General features: G+C 35.9%; 1 protein-coding gene across 4 annotated transcripts in view; it reads left to right on the top strand.

Annotated features, from left to right (window-relative positions):
- Nucleotides 1–20,589, top strand: part of LOC150103721 (glycerophosphocholine phosphodiesterase GPCPD1-like) — a 284,138-nt gene that overhangs the window by 138,563 nt on the left and 124,986 nt on the right. For all 4 annotated transcript variants that reach the window (XM_090397125.1, XM_090397127.1, XM_090397126.1 and 1 more), the window contains 3 exons: nt 48–158; nt 15,785–15,935; nt 16,062–16,194. In XM_090397125.1, coding sequence (XP_090253251.1) covers nt 48–158; nt 15,785–15,935; nt 16,062–16,194 — 395 coding nt within the window. The remainder of the gene's footprint in view (nt 1–47; nt 159–15,784; nt 15,936–16,061; nt 16,195–20,589) is intronic.

Raw genomic sequence — 20,589 nt, forward strand, 5'->3', positions numbered from 1 at the left:
TCTGAAATATTTAATTCCTGAATGTAATATCAGTTTCTGATAATTAGGCAATTAATGAAAATGAATGGCAATTTATAAAACAGAATCAGTTTGGCCATCCATATAACCCAGAAGAGTATGTTGTCTTTCAAGCACAGATGCTGTATCATGAAACCATTGTGAGTTGTGCTTTAACAGTTTTAACTTATTTATATGCTATTCTTTTGTAGTGCATGACATTTGACATTTTTTGAGATTTCTTCCTTTAAATGTTATATTTGAATAAAATTAGTAAGTTCATTTTCTGAATACTTTTAATGATTTTAAGACCTTCATGCCAATGCTTAATTTTTTTTTTTCTAGTCAGTTAAGAAGAAGAAAAAAAAAGTATTTTGAAACTGAAGATTTCACTAAGAATGCACTTTATAAACAATAACGTTGGTCATTGCATAAATTAATGCAACCATTTTGCACTTATGATGTCATATGGTTAACAGCATTGTCATTCTTTAGAATGTTTGTAGATTTTTTTTGCCATCCAAATGAATATTTTGCTACCCAATAGGACATTTGGGGGTGAGAAGAACTAAGAACATATTCTCTTTGTTTCTGTTGTTGAAAGCAGTCTTAAATCTGCCTTCAGAATTCTGGGTCTATTAATTTATGGATATATCCAAATGTCCTTGTCCCGTACTAATTGTCACTGAAGACGTTTTTACAAACAGCTTTCCATTAAATTCTTTCAGATTCGATTGTAGTTACCACTGTTGATCCCTTCAAGCAGTGCTTCCCAACTGCGTGCCAGGAAAAATTTAACCGCAAAGTCCTGATTATGGGGCGATGGTACCGGAGGGCTAGGCTGCCTAGTGGTTCCATTTTCGCTTTATTGCTCTTTTCTAGCTATGCACATATGAAGGCGACCTCCCAGAATGCCATAGGTGCCATTCCTCCCATTACTCCCTCCCTCACATTTTGCATCTACGACTCAGAAGATCATTACTCTGCTTCAGTTCCAACTCGTCTGCTGTGTTGTGAGAGTACCAGTCGAGTGTTTCAAGAGCATATCAATTTTGTAAGAATTGCATTCAAGTGGATGTTCAGTGTTGCTAAGTGGTCTGTGTAAACACATCTTAGCAAGAATTTGTGTTTTAACAAATGTGATAGTTTGTGGAACATAAGTCAAATTGTTATTATTTGCTGACAAAGACGCTTTTTCCTGTTACCATCGATCTATAACATTCATTTTAGCTGAAGCTATAACGGTCATACAAGAAAGAAGTACCTTCGCATGATAAAATAAACACTGGTAAGTCATTTTTTTCTTATAGTTAACCATTTTCTTCGGAATCAAAAGTTCATTATTGAAAAGTCTTGATCATGAATTGCGTGTAGCTCTTTTGACCGTAGACCCAGATATAAAAAAAGTTGTGTTCACAGAAACAAGCCCAAGTATCTCATGGAAATAAGCAGGAAATATATGTATTAACTGTGGCAAAAGAATATTGTAGATATTTATATTAATACTTAAAATGTTTATTTTGTCACTAAATTATTATTAGCATATTTATACATAGTAATTCTTTTCATATAATTAATTTTACTTTTGTATTTTCACATCATAATTTTATAAAATAGGTGTTCTAAAAATTAAACACAGTTTCACTCAGTCAAATCTGACAATTTAGTTCATAGATGCGATATAAAAACTATGTCAAATATCAATCACCGAGGTTGTATGGATTAGGTATTTTCATTCCATTTGTTTTGTTTATTTCATGCATATGACTGCATAAGAAGACTTATCTGAAATGAATGTCTAGCTGGAATGTTTATGTATTATAATGCAAAAATATTTGAAAGAAAGATCTTATTAATTGAATCCCTGTATGAAATAGAAGAAATTAATCATGTTAATAGAAAAATGTTCCTTTATAGTGTGTCATGAAATTATTTATGTTTGTGAGGTGTGACGTGAAAAAGGTTGGGAAGCACTGCCTTCGAGTATTTCAATTCTTCATCTTTTTTTTTTTCCAGGAGAACTTCCTTTAAGCTTCAGCATGTTGCATCTACAACACTGAAGTGCTGTAGATGCAACACGTAGACCAAGAAAATTATGCCGTCTACACTTCAGTGTAGACAGTATTTCTTCGTCTACCAACTGGGATTTTCATATTTGGTTTCTAGTCTCTTGCTAGTTTAATTTTCTTTTTGGTTCCATTCTGATCTCTATCCATTCGAGTATGGGTTGTAACTGACATTCTTCATAAATCTTAATTTTTTTACTTTATCAAATTTTGTTTTGACTATTTTTCTTAACGTTTTTGTTTCAGGTGTAGTATTTATCCGCCATATTTCTTATGTTTCTATTGTTTCACATGCATAAGTCAGTATTTGTTGAAGTGCTGATTTATATATTCATACTTTTGTTTCTTTTATTAGATCTTTCTTTTTCCTCATATAGTTGAATTTAGATATTTTATTAACCTACAGAAATTGTTCTTTTACTTCATGCTGTGTTATATTTTCACTGTTAAGTTATTCCTAGGTATTTAAATTTCATTACTTGCTCTGGTATTTTTCCATTTAGTTCTAATTTCCATCTTATTGGTTCTGTTGCAATTCCATTGTTTTTGATTTTTTTTCTGTTGATATTTTTTTTTATCATTATTACCTGACACCTCCAGGGAGTCCAAGGACTTGTTGAGAGAGGGCACCTGCTATACAACTGTCTCCACCACTCAATCCACCAACTGACCCCAACTACACCAATGCCATCTACCACTGACCACCACCATTAGTATTTTCACAGACACTCACAAACATCCATGCCCACGGCAGGATTTGAACCCACAGCTTTTTTTTATTTTTGGCTGGAGAGTGGATTTGGCCGGCGTGGTTGGCCGAGTGGTTAGCGTATCTGCTGTCCAGCCTTTTGGCTGGACAGCGGATACGCTAACCACTCGGCCAACGTAAAAAAAAAAAAAAAAAAATGCTAGTGGTGGCGGTGGTAGAGAGTAGATGGCATTGGTGTAGTTGATGATGGTAGTTGGTGGATTGAGTGGTGAAGAAAGAGAGTTGTAGAGTAGGTGCCCTCCCTCGATGAGTCTTTGGACTCCCTGGAGGTGTCACATAATAATATTTTCATGTTCAACTGCTGCATATCTGAAATTTGAATAGTTACTTTTGGAGATCAAGTAATAAGACATCTGAATATCCAAATAAAATTAAAATTTTCTTTTTTGATTTTTATTTGTTAAATTCTGTTATTTTGTCCATAATTATGTTAAATAAGCATGGGCTTGTTATCTTATTACACACTCATTTTTTTGTGTACATATCTTTGATAAGTTGGGATGGTATGTTTCTTGATGCTAGTACTTTCAGGACATCCTGTAAAATGATTCACTGTCAGAACTTACAACTACCTTAAACGTGTGGACAGACTTATGTGTTCATCGTACATGTTGTTTATTTTTTAACGGTATATATTAGAACACAGAAAAATAAGTAAATAATTAATTTATTAACTTATTGCTGATATTTCGCTGGTGTTATAACCAGCATCTTCAGCACACAAAAAACACAGTTTGTCACAATACGCAAGACTATAACAACATGGTGTAATCGACAGACTAGTTAAAACAAAATTGTAGCAGCATCACAAAGACTAGTCCTGATTTTGGCGCCCTCTGTCTGAAAAAAAAAAAAAATTGCAGCTATCACATAAGACTAGAGTCCTAAACAGAAAAAAAAACCGGTACCAGTTTTTTCTTAAGATGACTGTCTCCCAGATTTTAGGCAAATTTATACAGCCATATTTGTTGAGATTTGGAGTGTTTCAGCTTCTGTTGCTTCTAAGAACAATCTCTCCAACTTGTAAGAGCTTCTGTGCAGTACTTTTGTGTTCTTCCAGTTGATCCTGTGTGCAGGGGTATCTCCAGAGCATGGTCTGCTAGGCCTGACTTGCCATAGTGATAATGCCGGATGTATCGTTTGTATTCGTTGATGCGGATGTTCACAGTTCTTCCTGTTTGACCGTAGTGGGCTTAATTACATGAGCAGCGTACTTCGTAGACTCCCGGATGTGATAAAGGGGGAATGCTGTCCTTGGGTGAGCAGATAAGGGTTGCTAATTTGCCACACAGTCTGAATGTGGTGTGTAGTTCATGTTTCTTAAGAATTCTTGAAATCTTTTCGGATGTGCCTTTAATGTATGGGATGGTGACTGTTTTGTGTAGTTCTCTCTGGTGGATAGTGGGAGGGGTTTCTTAGGAGCATTTAGTATTTTGTTTATCTTATGGGGATTATAGCCATTGGCCAAGAAGGTGAGGCATAAGTGAGCCAGTTCAGCAGCAAGAGCATTGTCATTGGAACAGATTGCTCTCGCTCTGTGGGTTAGCGTTTTTAAAATGCCATATTGTTGAGAACGGTGATGGTGTGATTGTTTGTGTAAATATCTCCTTGTATGTGTGGGTTTTCTAAAAACTGAAAATGATAAGGAACCATCTGGAAGACGTGATCTTCCAGTCCATTACAACTACCTGTAATGTATCAAATCCATATATCATTTTAAATCATCCTGCAAAATCTATGCATCACCTTTATTAACTATCACCTTCCCCATTTTGGCAACATATTCACCAAACTGAATATTTCCACCCATTAAATCATTAATATACATATTACAGTATTGATCCTAGTTCAGAGCATAGCCTAGTGACACTAAGCTAGTTACTCTCGTTCTCTTGGTACTCCGGTATATACTACTGTCTGGTCAGTCCCCCCCATTCATGTCACGAGCTTTCCCTTCCAAATTTTCTCCAACTTATTAATAGTTTACTGTCTAGATATTGTTGGAATTTGAAAATGGCTTTGCAAATTCCAGAAATATCATGGTGTAGACAAAGTGATGTTGCCTATCATTCATATCCACCCATTCCTGGATTTTACTTTTAGCCAACTTTTTCAATATCTTAATTACTACTGAGATATTAATTAGTTTGCAGTTTCTACTTTTTTGAGCTTCTTTATGTAATAGAACTATCTTACTCCTTCCACTCCCTTGGAAACCTTGAAAGAGCTGAGACTTAAACAGCTTGATCAGAGGAATAGCTAGTTTTCTTGCACATTCTTGAAACACAAAAGCTATTCACACTGCTGTTGTAAATATAAATATTCACACTGATATTTATTAATATGCTAAGCATCTCCAGCTCATCTACCTCACTTTTCACATCAGCCTTTGTCACATCAGAAACTGTAGTATGTTCATCTGGATGATATACCATTCATTTGGCTTACCTTGGGTATGTTGTCTGATACTGCTTTCCTTAATCCCTGACAATTTTCCATGTGCTATTGACATTCTTTCCTTTAGCTTCTTATGCCATGTGCATGGTTCCAAACTACCTCCTAAATATCATAATTACCAGCTTTATAGTTCCACATTTATCCTTTATTTCATATTATAATAATCCTTTTTGCCCTAGGAACTGCCAGGCTTGGAAGCTGAGATTACTCGTTACTGTTGAAAAACATTCACAGATTCATACTAAAGAGCTCTAAACAATAGCTCAATATATTTCTGAAATTTCTTTAGAATCGAAATGAACCGAAACAACGTGGATTGTTTTTGTTAGCCAGAACGTATTTTTGTGGAAATTATTCCACCTAAGCATGCCCAAAACATTTTTAATTATAATAATCACAGCTTCAGTTTTATTATTAAAAAGTTGTAAATTATTGATGCAATCATTTGGTTCTGTTTGATCTGATTGATAGTCACCTTTTGGGGGGGGGTTGAAAAGAGTGCAGCTATGCACATCAGTCATTTGACTATTTTTGGACAAGGTATTTTAGGTATCTAGATTTATTTATTTTTTGTTCCTTTCATAGGCAGTAACATGGGGAATGATTTTTTTTTTTTCAAAACAAAATTTTATTCACAGATGGACTTTTCTCAAAAGCAAAGTGCAGTAGGTAAATTTTCTTGCTATTATTCTGCTAGGTGTACATTGAAAATAATTATGAATGATTTTAATATTCAAAAGCCTTACCTGATACATAATTTGTTTCATGACTATTTCACTGTAAATAAACGATTCTGGGAAATGCATGGGAAAGAACTGCAGCACATAGTACTGCAAATAGATTCTTATATGTATAAAGATTTTTTTTATATAGAGGGAAAACCTCATGTGCAGAAATTAAGCATTAGCATTTTTCCTGTGAAGTGATTGATTTCTAGAGTAAGAATAAACAACATATGAAACTTAATTTAGAACAAATGCTGAACATTTTTAAAACTCAGGCATGTGTGATTCCTTCAGGATTCACACATGCACTGTCAGCTAATTATGAGTCAAAGTTAACAAAAAATTGATTCTGATATTCCTTTTTCTAGGAAAATACAATATTTATTCTGCACTAAATGCTAACAATTTGTCATACCCACAGCTGGCCATGTTTTCCCCCAATGATAAAAATTAGAAAACTTCCATACCGTGTTTTTTTTGTTGTTGTTTTTGCTCTGTCATTCACAGGCTATAATTATGATAATAATATTTAAATAAATAAAAATGTGTGTGTGTGTGTGTGTGTATATAAAATTGTTTGGTCTAAAATTAGAGCTACCTTGCACACTGTAAGAAACCACATTTCTGACTTTCGGTTGCTGGTTCTGAAACCCAGCTAATGAGAATGAGAGTTAATCTCATGGTCTTCCTGAGGATTATTTCACTTCGTGATTAATAATTGATGGATTGCACTTCTTATTCACATTCCTTCCATTTTCACATACTTTGCATCCATTTCACTGCTGTGAAAATGTATCATAGAAATTGTTTGGAGGAATTTGTACAAAATACTTTTAAATAAAATTTGAGATCACAGAAATGACCCTTCATGATGGACGTAATGCCCACTGATGTGCAGTATACTTGATAATAGTCCACAGGTGTGTTAAATGACCTGGCTTGTGTTTCTCTGTAGTATTAAAAAAAAACATTCATTTAATTTGCTTCTAATCTTTGACTTTTTGACTTATAGAATTGCTGATAGCATGGGATGCATTCAGACAACATACATAGGTAAATTACATGTGGCACACTTCAGTAGGTAACAGTGCTGTTACAGCACTTTAAAAACATTTTACTTTTGTCTAGTTTTGCATTTGATGGATTCAAGTGGTATGGCAATCAGACCAGTTTCTTTTTCTCGACATGCAGTGTCTTTGCTTTAATGAATTTATTTTTACACTTTGCCACCATCATTAAAATATTGATGGAATTTTTCAATTTATGGAGGGTGGGGAAAGGACAAAAGGGCATCCTTGGAAGCTGAGAATGAATGCTGCTAAGATGTTGGGTGAGGGCTAGATATTTCTCTCATAGGGTGGTGCATAATTGGAATGGATTGCCATTGGATGTTGAGTGCAAGCAGTGCGAATGAATTCAAGAATAAGTATGATAACTGGTGCATGTAGTATGTGACCTCCCTCGATGAATCCCTGACCCCCTGGAGGTCTCGCTTGATAATAATAATGGAATACTGTGAATTAAGTCAAATGTTTAGCCATTAGTTGCTCTCTGACCTTTCAGTAAATTGGTGTCCAGGACTGCATTTGCCTGTTGAACTTCTTAGTGTTTGTTTCTGCTATCATTCATGTAGTTAATGCATGGCAGTTGTTGGCATTATAGTAACTTTCAACCAGAATAATCCAACTGATATTTTTCTTGGCCTCCAAAAATTTCTTTGCTGACAGGAAAAAAAAAATAAACTTACAGTTTGACATCTTCACTGATATGCCTTTAAATGATATCTGTCCTGAAGCTCTATCTAGAAGCTAGAAAAAGAAAAAAAAAAACTTGCATAGTCTCATACAGTGGTGGTAAGGTTTTCTCTCAACTCTGGTTTGTCTCCCATCAGACATCCTGATCAAACAACATACATAGGTGGCAGAGATTGAGTGAACTGCAAAGATTAAACTCTCATGTCCTTAGCTGCTTTGTGCATTAAATTTCCACAACCATCACTCTGACACTTATTAATATCCCAATCCTTGCTATATTTGTATTGTGGTTGGTATGCATATGCATTTTCTCTCTCAATTGCAAATCTCATTTTGAGAATGGCATTGAAGACTGCTGTTATGGGATTATTGCAAATGGAATAATGGTAATTTCCACTTTTGTCCATTGTTTATTTCATGTATACTATATATAATAATGAAATACTTAAAGTTCTACTTAATTGCAATTGCTTTTTTTTTTGGTGTAGCAGCTTTCAAAATTCAGAGTTACATCTCTCTAACAACTTAAACTTTACATGTCCCAAATCTTGCTCATGCTTCTGGAATTTGAGTGAATTGTTACTTTCTTCAACATTGAAGGATCCACAAAATTAACGACTTCTTATTGATCGGCTTTCACTCTTGTGCACAATATTTACTGTTCATTTTATTATTATTATTACCCAAGACCCCCATGGAGTCAAAAACTCATTTAGGAGGTCCTTTTATACACACAGCTCATCATTCTCTGCAGATACCACTCTCACGCAAGGCATTCCAATCATTCACAACTCTGCATGAAAAAAACCTCCTCACACCCTCTTTATACAGTTTCCAGAGATGACCTCTAGTTCTCCCTTGATCTCCCACTATTTTCTGTAAAACTTCTCCAGCATTGATCCTATAACAACTCCTTACCAACTTGTAGGTCTCTATCATATCTCCCCTCTTCCTCCTGTCCACCAGACTCTGCCTGCAAATTACATCTTCTCAATCTTTCCTCATACTCGACATTCCCGAGGTCAGAAACTACCTTAGTCAGTTGCCTCTGAACCCTTTCCAACATCTCTTTATCCTTCTGAAAACCAGGTGACCAAATCTGGGCACAATAGTTAATGTGTGGCCTAATCAAAGCCCTATACAATGGAACAAGAATCTCCTTACTTCTACAAGTTAGTGTCCTCTGCATCATTCCCAGAAGCCTTTGTGTTGTCTTCACAATTTTGGCTATGTGTCCCCTAAATTTCAGATCCTTATCCACTGTCAACACAAGATCTCTTATTTCCTCCACCTCCGACAATATATCCTCACCAAGCATAACTTCTGCATCCCATTTTTGTTTTCCAAATTTTAAAATCTTACATTTTGCAACATTGAACTCGCATTCCCGTGCCCAATCACTCAATTTATTCAAGTCTTCTTGTAAGGCCACAAAATCCTCTCTACTCTTCATGGTTCGTCCCAACTTTGCATCATTGCAAACAACTGAATATCTCCATCCAAATCTTCATCAATATCATTAATATACAAGTTAAACAGATATGGCCCTAAAACAGACCCCTGAGGCACACCACTAATAACTTTCCTTTTCTGGATATCGCTCCCCTATACACAACTTGTTGATACCCATCAGATAACCAGTCTCCAATCCAATGCACCAATCTAATATCCAACTCCATAGTTTGACTATCAACTTATGTGGTAATCTATGAAAAGCCTTTGCAAGATCAAAGTATATTACTTTGTATCCTTCTCCTCTGTCCATGGAAACATTCACCTTATTGTAATAAGTAAGTAGATTACTAAAACATGACTTCCTTTAGCAAATCCATGCTGTCCATCAAAGATAATATCGTTGTTGTGAACCCAATTCTGGATCCTAGTTCTCACAAGCTTCTCCAACAACTTTACCACAACACCTGACACACAGATAGGCCTATAGTTTGATGCTTGAGTTCTGTCACCTCCTTTATGAAGTGGCACAATCTTGCCCTCCTTCCACTCCTTAGGAATTTGACCAAGTGCAAGACTCGTATTAAAAAAATATGTCAAGGCCGGCGTCAACTCCCTGGCACATTCCTTCAGAATACGTGGTGATATATTATCAAGTCCCACAGCCTTATTTACATCTAGTTTGCTCAACTCCCCATACACCTCTTGCTCACTTACAGTCAGTCTCTCTTCCCCATCATCAACTGCTCTCAATCTCTCCATGAAGTCGCATTCACAAGATTGAAAGTCCTTTATGAACTTTATGCTTAAGTATCTCCACCACACCTTCTGCAACAGCTGTCTTTATACCATTTTCTCCAATCAATGTCATCCTTCCATAATCATTCTTTCTTTTGCTGGCTACATATCAAAAGAACTCCTTAGGATTCTTTTTGGCTTCATTAGCTAACTGCTGTTCATACTTCTCTTTAGCTACCCTCACCAACCAAGTCACCCGCCTTGTCTAGTCTTTGTAGTTATAATGGAATTTATTTCCATTTCTCTTATGCTGCCTCCATAATGCCTTTTTTCTCTGTATCGCATGCTTAATCTCTTTATTCATCCATTTCGCACGTTCCTTCTTGCCCTTGGAATACATTTAGACATTGCATCTACTAGATAGTTTTTGAAAATCCCCCAAGCTGCATTGATCTCTTTTCCAGCTAACTGCTCATTCCATGCTACACCTACAAGCTGTCTCCTGAGCTCTTCATAATCACCCACCCCCCTTGTAGTTCCACATATACCCTTTTCTTACAGAGGTCCTCACACTGCTGACAACCACTGAGGTAATCACATCATAGTCACTCTCACCAATTGGTGGGTGATTTGACACTTCATTTATTTTTACATCCTCTGATGAGATGACCAAATCCAAGATCCTCAATCCTCGTGTGCCCTCTGTTACATACTGTCTGAGATAGTTATCCCTCAAAAACTCAAGAAACTCATTTTCTTTCCTTCCAGTTGCTATCTCATCATTCCAGTCTATATTGCTATAATTAAAATTGCCCATAATGATAACTCTTTTCTTATTTGCGTGGCTAATTTCATTATACATTTCATAGTTACTACCATTCACATTTCCTGTCTATAACAACATCCAACCAAGTATTTCATTCCATTCACCTCTATCTCACACCATACTGCCTCAAAACCACTGACACTATATCCCTCTTGCATCTCTACTTTGTATGGACATAACTCTTTCTCTATCATCAATAGCCTCTCCTCTCTTTTTACCCCTTCTATCCTCACAAAACACATCATACCCTTTGATCTCTATTCCTGTCAGGATGTCATCCTCATCTAATGTCTCACTTATTCCAACAATTTTTGGGTGAACAGACTCAATTAGTGCAACCATTTCATCTGCCTTCTTCTAGCATTTGTATATAAACACAACAGCTCATTCCTGGATATCTACAGCTAGTTCCACTGATACCACTCATTTGATGTGATCTTTCCATGCTCGACTGGGGCCAGTTCCCTTTCTGCTTATTCATTTTAGAACCTGCTTCAATTCCAACTGTTTCCTCTTGATCCCAGGTCATCCTATTCCTCTCCTGTCTACACATGCTCTCACATCCTCTTGGAGCATCCACCTTTCTCACGCTGTGTACCCCTGTCCACCATGAGCCTCTCCATTTCCCTGTTCATCGTGCACACCCATTTTCTTATTTTCCATACTCATGCCACTTACTTCCTCATTCATAACCACCTCTTCAATCTCTCCTGCTCTTCCATATCACTTCCCCTTGATCTGATTCATTCTCTATACTCACGTCTCTACCTTCCAGCAACAGTCTCTCCAAGCGATTCACACCATAACCACTCAAATGCAGTCCACCGCTCCCATACAGTCCGGTTCGTCCTTCAAACTCATTCCGCATGTTAACAAATTGTACTCCCCTCTCCTCACAAATTTCAACCAACATATCATTCATAATAGTTGAAGTTTAGGGGACACATAGAAAAAGTGGCTAAATCAGCTCATCAAATCACTTGGTCTGAAAAATACTTTAACAAGCAGAGACAAGTTATTGTTCCTCTGTATCGAGCCTTGATAAGACCCCATCTAGACTACTGTGCCAAGATTTTTGGCGTTGGCACCAGGGTTTCTTCTTGATGAGGAGGAGGCGGAGAGGATCCAGAGACGAGTGACCAAGATGATAGCAGGTCTATGGAATGAACCTTATGAGAACAGGTTGAAGATTTGTGGTTTGCAGAAATTGGTTGATAGGCGGAAAAGGGCTGATATGATTGAGACATTCAAATTACTGAAGGGTTTCTATAAGATTAATTCAGAAGATATTTTTGAGAATTGGACTGGTAGTAGGAGGACGACTAGGGGCCATACATGGAAGCTGGGCAAGAATGTGGTTATCAAGGGTGTTAGAGCTAGGTTTTTTACTTGGAGAGTGGTGAATGAGTTAAATAAGCTGCCAGAGTCTGTTGTGGGTGCCATGATCGTGAATGAGTTCAAGGCGAGGTATGATAGATATTCTGTGAATGTTGAATAGTTGTTCGTGACATGATGTTAGGGTCTCCCTTGATGAGTCTGTCGACTCCTTGGAGTTGCCCGTAATAATAATCCTTGTTCTCTGCCTCATCTCACCACAGTCATACCTAGGCAACATGCATGCTACCCTTCCTGTCACACTATTCTATTTTATCCATCTAAGAAGCCTCCTGATATCCATTCTGACATGCTCTGTCTTCTGTCAAGTCATTCGTACCTATTAAAACCATCAACTCCTTTGCTCGCTCCCTCCTCATATCCGATGCCTCAATCACTCTACTCATTTTACTGCCTGGAAAATATATCTTGTGCATCCTCTCATTCACCACACCTTTAATAATGGAGTCGCCATACAATGCCACTCGCTCATCTTTCGTTAACTCTTTCATACCTACATGATTTGTTTTAATCATTTTCACCCGAATTTTCTTAATTTCACTCCGCATCCATTTCATTTCTTGCCTCATCCAACCGAATTCAACTTTCGAATCTCGCATCAAATTCTCTCTATCATTCAATCTTTCTAATTTTTGAAATCTCGGCTCCTGCTTCACACTTTCACTCTCATTCGTCCTTTTGAGTTTCTGTACTTTCAGCCCATGCATCCAACTTTCGCTTTCATTCATTCTTTCCATTTTTCATACTTTTGAACCTTGCATCACACTATTTCCGGTTTCTTTCGTTCTCTCAATTTTGTTTCCTTCTGCCACATTCACCTTGCTTTTGTTCTTTTTACCATCCATTACGGTTTTCAAATCGCTCTTTTTCTTTTTCAATGATTTTTTAACAATTTTTTGCCCTTCTTTCACACCATGCTTCTCTTTCGAACGAGTACTCATATTCTTCCTGCGACATTCTCACTACTAACACTTTCTGTCATCAAATTCTCATTTAGCTCACACTTCGCACATACCCTTCTTCCATCAGCCCTAAATGTCCACAAAAACCATCTATGTAATCAAAAGAATACAAGTAGCACACCTCCCACTTCACGAAACGACTGAAGTCTAAGTTAAAGTCATGTCCTGACAAAGCCGCCACCGTCTTTCCTCTGCCGGTTACTACTCTAAGGTCCAAAAACGACGAATTTATAATTAAGTTTAAGCAAAATATCCCACACACTAATAATACTAGTAGCGCATAACTTTTATAGCATCTCTTACTCAAACAATCACTCCTATACTAATTATTTCAAGAATAACTTATCTGAATCTGGAGCTCTTCTTACACACAGCTTTATGCTGCTACTTTCATGCTAATTCATCTGTAATTGAATCTGGTTTCTTCATTGTTCTTAATCTCTTAATATATCAACCAACTGTCAGTTATCTCTCTCAATGAAGTTTAAAACGTTCTAACTACTCGCTGTCTCATGAAACATTAATATTCCTTGTCTGATCCTTCATCTAATCCCTATAACTGGGATGCTGTAAATGTGTATTCTTTTGTGGGTAGGATTGCTGTCATTTAATAGTACTGAATTTTAGATATCTTCAATGAGTATATCTAATAGCATTTAAAGTTTTCTTTCTCGATTTCATAAACTTCAAATCAGGTTGTTTTAATTTCTTAAGACATATTTTAATACAATCTTTTTTAGTATCGCCCAAGATCTATATACATTGCCATGAAAGGTCAAACATTTTGATGTTTTAGAATAATCAGATCAGTAACTTTCAACTTACTGAAAGTTACTGGTCTTCTTATGGTTGCAGTTGAAGTCTGATATAATGCCCAATTTGGAATATGTGCACTGTGTATAATGAAAAATACAACTCTATGAATTGAAGTTTCGAGTTGCACGAGTACGTGGTATAGTGACGACACTTCAATAAAGATTTATCCACCACATGTAGGCAAGTTGATGGCATTTTTTTTTTTTCCTTGCTTAGAGGATGCATATTTAAACTTCTTTAAATGACAAGTTTTCATCTTATAAACTTTTAAAATCTTATCTTTGATGAGTTGTGCTAATGTTTGTCCTATAAATAACCATCCAAAAATTTGATCTTAACTTCTGCTATTGATCATGTTGATCTTTTTTACATTCCTTATAAAAGAGACCAAATCTCTATTAGATGTAAATAGCTTTTTTTTTTGGGGGGGGGGTCTGGAAAGTTCTGATAAACACCTAGTACAAAATGATATTAGAGCAACTGATATAACCTCAAGAAAGAACGTGCTAGTAGCAGAGTTATGAAGGTAACTTATGTTCTTACTTTCAGAAACATTGTATAATAGGTTAGTTTCATGAAAGTTATTTATAGTGTCTAATTCAAGTAATTATCTACCTAAAGATTTGTGTAGCTATAATTAGAATTGTCTGAGATTAGCATAACAACCAGCCCTCAGTTCAAAGTTGTCATTTGTTCTGAATTATGAAATTACATTACCTGTGCTTATCAAAGACCAAGGCTAAATATTTTTCTCTTCATAATCCAAATACATGTTTCTTTGGAAGTTGAACTCTCTAAATATATTAACATCTGACAATTATCAATAAATCTGCTTAACTTTTTTTTTTCATTAGCACAACAGGTATGCTAATGACTGTATTCATTCTGATTTTTGATGAAACAATATACAGAAACTTGCAATATGAAAGAACTAAATTGTATCAGGCTTTAACCTTTATTTGGATTTTCTGATTTATTATAAGTCACTTTGAAAATTTTTAATGTTTAGATTAATTTAAATTATCAGGATGATTATAAATTTCATTAATTTATAAATTTGAGTTAATCTAAATTTGGTTGTAGCTTAGATCTTTTGTAGCCTGATGGAGTGATGGAATGTATTTCTGCATCATGGTTGAAATACAGCACTGAATCAATGTATTCAGAATATTATACTAGTCTTTGTTTACTATTACAGGCAGAGTACTGGGGTAATTAGGACAGCAAGTGTCCTCTTCCCCCTAATCAGAGAAGACTCAAGAGATAGAAAGCAGTACCTCTTCTTCCGACCTGCATATCCTTTAACCAGTCATTCTCCATTCAGATGAGATGCTCTTTGAATCCACTTAGTCAAGTTATCCAGAACTTTTGTTTAGAAAGAGTGAAGAATGGCAGGCAAGCTCCAATGCCTTTAATCTTTCTTTGTTTTTTCCAGCTTTGATCTTCAAGTAAACGTGTAAGCCACCAGTCTAAAGAAAGGTTTAGGCTTGAGAGATATACCTGAACTTTTCTTGGTGCAGAAATTATTTCTGAGAATAGAAATAATTTTAAATATTTAGTTACTTATGAAAATATTTCTTATATAAATCTGTATTGGGAAAAATGTAGACTGTCAGCATGTTTACATGACTAAATTTTAAAGATACTTAATTCTTTTGCATGAATGGGTAATCTGTCCTAAATTAAAAATTAAGTGTGTTGTGTGTGTGTGGTACTATGTATAGGCTCAGAATAAACAACTTAATAAATTTTAGATAGTTTTTTTTTTACTAAAAGAATATGATGTAACATAATTATAAACAGTTTGAACTTCCTGTTTTTTTTTAGGCTTATATGGTAGACTTTTACACAAGCAATGAAATAATTTCTGAACATATGGGATTTTGCTACATTCTACCTAGCAATCTAAGAGAAACTGCAGGTTCTTGTACAATGCCAATTACTGGAAATCGGCAACAACCTATAGGGCAACTGGCTGGTTAGTATTGATCCTTAGGGGGGAAGTACTAAGTGTTATGCATTTGTAGTTATGTTATGCATTTGTGATTGGTTTGTAGATGAATGTTTCAATTAGTATTCATAATTTTATTTTGTTTATAATCAGTTGAATATCTGATCGTGAAGCCAATTAAGGGACATTCCTGTGATTGTAGTATTACTTATGCTAAACATTGGAAACAAAATATTAGACTAGATGTTGGACATAGAGGAGCTGGATATTCTCGAAGAACAGATAAGTAAGCTTTTTTTTCAATGTATACATATTTTTGTATATTTATAATTTTATTTTCTATGATAATTAAAATACCATGACTGATATGACTATTCTTGATCTCATTTTATTTTCTATCAAAGGTATGTGTGTAGGTATTTAGAGATATTAAATTCATTGATTTTTATAAGTTAATTGCTCCATAGGAATGAATGGCCAGTCACCCTGTGCTGAAAAAGATCAGCTAGCAACTGGCATTATCAGTTCACAGAATTGACTTTTCAAGTGTATGGGTTACTATGAATAATTGTCACTCTGTATCATTGTAAGGTTAATCCTGCAGTAGTTTCATTGTGACATTTTTACCAACAGCTTTTTTAATTTTTTTTGCTTCCATTCTATCAGTGTTTTATTTCTCATCTTAGTTCTAGTCAAGTGATCATGCTGTTAAACATTACTTTTTTTTTACTAATTCCATCTTAATATTGTATTATTTGACTCTCTTTTAATCTAACACAGTGCTGTGTGTGTGTGAGAGAGGGAGAGCAAGGCTTAACTGAAAGGAATTTTTGTATCCTAAAAGTTTTATCTCTTAATAGTTAGCTGGCCATCACAATACTTATTCCACCTAACTGGAAGCTTCATTATTACTGGTCTTTTGGATATCAACAGATTTTTTTTTTTATCTCATTGAGAGAACATTCTGGTATTCATACTAATAAGAATATGTTAATTTTTACAGTGGGCATAATAAAATATGAAATTACAGATCATATTACACATATTTACACATAACATATCCTAAAGACATTTTTCTGCCTCCCACCTCTGATAATACCTTTTTTTAGATGAGACTAGTTGCATTGCATTATCTGACTATTAAATTCTTTCACAAATCCATTTTTAAATATTAACCCTATGAAGATTGCAGTCTAAAAAATTGCAGCTTAGGTCACGTGTATCCGAGAGATACTACTAATAAATGTATGTGCTGAAATGTGATAAAACTTAAAAAAAACATTGCAGATGTAATACATGATGGTTTATTTATATTCAGTTACAACCTAGAAATTATTGAACAAAGAAAAAAAAACTAAACCAATACTATACTGACATTGGAGTTTGCAGTATCTCATCATCAAATTCCTGATATATACCCTCTAGGGGTGTATGGGATATGATAGTGCTGTATTACTGACCCCACACAGATAGGCCTGAAGAGGAGAGTGAGGAATTCTATGAAAACTTACAAACTGTTTTGGACTTCCTACCAAGGAGAGACATACTGTACATCTTAGGGGACTTAAATGCAAAAGTGGAAAAGAGTATGAGAGTCAGGCCGGAGTGCGGCGTGTTTGGTCTGGGTGAACCTAACACACCGTGGTGAAAGACTGTTGGAATTTGCCTGTGCTAACAGATTAGTTACCAATACCTGCTTCCAGAAACATCCACAACGGACCTATACTTGGACATCTAACATTGATAGGTCAAGACACTAGATTGATTACATCCTGGCTCTCCAGCAGTGGAAAACAAGCATCTCTGATGTGCATACTTGTCTTGGAGCAGATTGTGGTACAGACCATCAGCTAGTAAGAGCCAAAGTAAGACTATTATTCCAAAAACTTCCAGGTCAGGCACATCCCACTAGATTGATTGGATGTTAGAGTAATTCCTAATGCACACCCCTAGAGGGTATATATCAACTCGGTTGGATGATATTTTGGAGACCAATCAGGAAAAAATCAGGGAAGGAGTCAAGGTGATAATACAGGATACAGCGAAGAAGTATCTCCGCCCAATAAGAAGACCAAGAGACCCATGGATATCAGATTCAACATGGGAACTAATCAAAAGAAGGTGGTTGGAAAAACAAAGAGACAAGGACTGAAGAATACAAGAGATTACATAGAGAAGTCAAGCAGGACAAGAAAAAGTTCTATACTAATAAATCGAGTTCCAGATGATAAGGCACAATTATAAAAGGATGTTTTATTTAGTTTGTAACTTAAAGCACAAGTTTATGCCTAAATTGAATGTCATCAAAGACAGGAATGAATCATTACTAACAGAAGAGTTGGAAATCAAAAACAGATGGAAAGAATACTATGAGGAACTGTACAGCAGAGTGGATAAAGAAAATGTGGAACCTTCTAACCAGGAAAATTTTGATTTTGGAACCTCCTCCACTTAGGCATGAAGTTGAAAGAGCAATTAAGCAGCTTAACAGCAATAAGGTCCCAGGTGCAGATGAAATCCCAGCAGAGTTAATTAAGGCCACAGGGGACGGAAGGATAAGAGTGTTTCATAGACTGATTACAATGATATGGGAGACAGGATCATTGCCTAGAGACTGGAAGAAGTCAGTTTTCATACCACTACATAAGAAATGTGATATGAAGGCATGCAAGAACTATAAAACTGAATATTTCATGCAAGCAAAATTTTATTGAAGATCATGCTAAATAGGATTAAGGCAAATTGAGGCAGAGATGCCCGATTCAGGTTTTAGGAAAGGTAAGGATCAGAGATCAGATTCTTTGCTTTAGACAGATCATAGAAAAATATTTAATGACAAATGATCTAAGTGGACATAAGGAGCATGTGAGGACAAATACCAAGAGGTTATTGAGAAGAGTGAAAGATAACTGTGTAGTGGTAAAAGTTGTCAGTATGTTGCAAAGGTATGATGATGAGTTGCGACGGAGAGCCAAAATCATGAATGGTATGTAGTGGAGCTGTGTGAGATGGGAGTACAGTTTGTACTCACTTCTCACACATGTATAGCATGTATTTGAGGGAAGAATGAAATTATACAGGCATGATTGTTGCATTTAAATGGCTTTTGAGCGAGTGCATTAGAGAAAGTATTGTGGGATGCAAGCATAGTGTGTGGAAATACAGTGTGTAATGTGTTCAAGAGATGAAGTGAAAAAAATCAGGAGAGTGGTATTAAAGAGACAGAAGTGCTTGGTAGTGAAAACAGTAGTGTGAGAGATGAAGAAAGAATGGGAATGCAAGAGGAACAAGGAAAGTAGGGGGAGCTCGGGTGGACAGGGAGACATGGCATAAGGAGAGTGGATGTTGAAAGTGGCAGTGAATATGTGTGTATGAAGATTGAGTATATTGTGATATAGGTGGGGTAGTAGACCGAGCAGATATCTGGTAAGTGATGATAAAGGTGATTGGGTAGGTGGTGGGGGAGAAATCGCAACCAACAAGTGGCTTCGTTAGGACTGGTTATAGACCTAAAGATGAATTACTGTTTGTTTACAAATATCAGAAGAATCAGAAATAAGGCAAGATGAAACAGTTTCACTGATTGCATTTATTGGCCCAAAACCATTGCAATAAGTGCAACATGGTTGAGTGATGATGATATTCTAAAGGGAATAGAAGGATATATAGTATTTTTCACAAGGATAGAAAGGACAGGAAGGGAGTATGTTTGATCATAGCAGGGGAATTATGTCCACATAAGGTAGACATGAAAGAGGGAAATAGTGACTGGTTATGAGGCAGTGTGGTATAATGTGGAGGTTGACAGGAAGACATATTTAGTTGGATGTTGCTACAGGCCCAGAAATGTGGAGGGTGGTGATGAAGAAATGTGTAAACAACTTGGATTAGTGAACAAAGAAAGAGTAATTATTATGGATGTTTTTAATTATGGCAGTATAGATTGGAATGAAGAGATAGCATTTGGGAATAAGGAAAATAAATTTCTTGAATTCTTGAGAGATAACTGTCTCAGGCATTATAAATTAAAGATGCCAAGAAATTTATTCTTGGTTTAATCCTTTATTCAAGTGTAGTAAGCAAACAAAATTTGCACCTGAAGTAATTTCAGGACAGGACAATTGTGTGTGTGTGTGTGTACATACACACAATGTAATCCTGAGTTGCATTTGCAATCTTTGCTATATGGCCCTTGATATCAATCATTCATGTATGGACATAAGTTACCTGCATGATTTTTTTTGTATACTCCTCTCTGTAGTCTCTGACACGATTGAAGAGTTTGTAGATCTGCATTTACTCCTTCTACACAGCCTATGCAGTTGTTTATTGACACCAGACCTCAATGGAGTCTAGACTCATCAAGAGAGGCAAACACTGTTACACACAAAGCCCATGCTTTAAACTCAATATATCTGCATTCACCACAATGTCAGGCATTGCATTCCACTCACCAACCACTCTTTGTGTAAGGAACCTGTTCCTTCTGCCCCTGCTCACACCCTCCTTATACAGTTTCCAGGTATATCCCCTTGTTCTATCCCCCCTTTTCCCATTTTATGAAACATTTTTTCCACATTAACCCAGTAACAACTCTTTACTAACTTAAATACCTCAATCATATCTCCTCTTCTCCTAGTCACAAGGCTTTGCAAACTACATTCCCACAATCTGTCCTCAT

The sequence above is a fragment of the Typopeltis vanoorti genome, chromosome 8 (assembly GCF_054136105.1).
Source record: "Typopeltis vanoorti isolate ZY-2024b chromosome 8, IOZ_Tvanoo_1.0, whole genome shotgun sequence".
Classification (NCBI taxonomy): domain Eukaryota; kingdom Metazoa; phylum Arthropoda; class Arachnida; order Uropygi; family Thelyphonidae; genus Typopeltis; species Typopeltis vanoorti.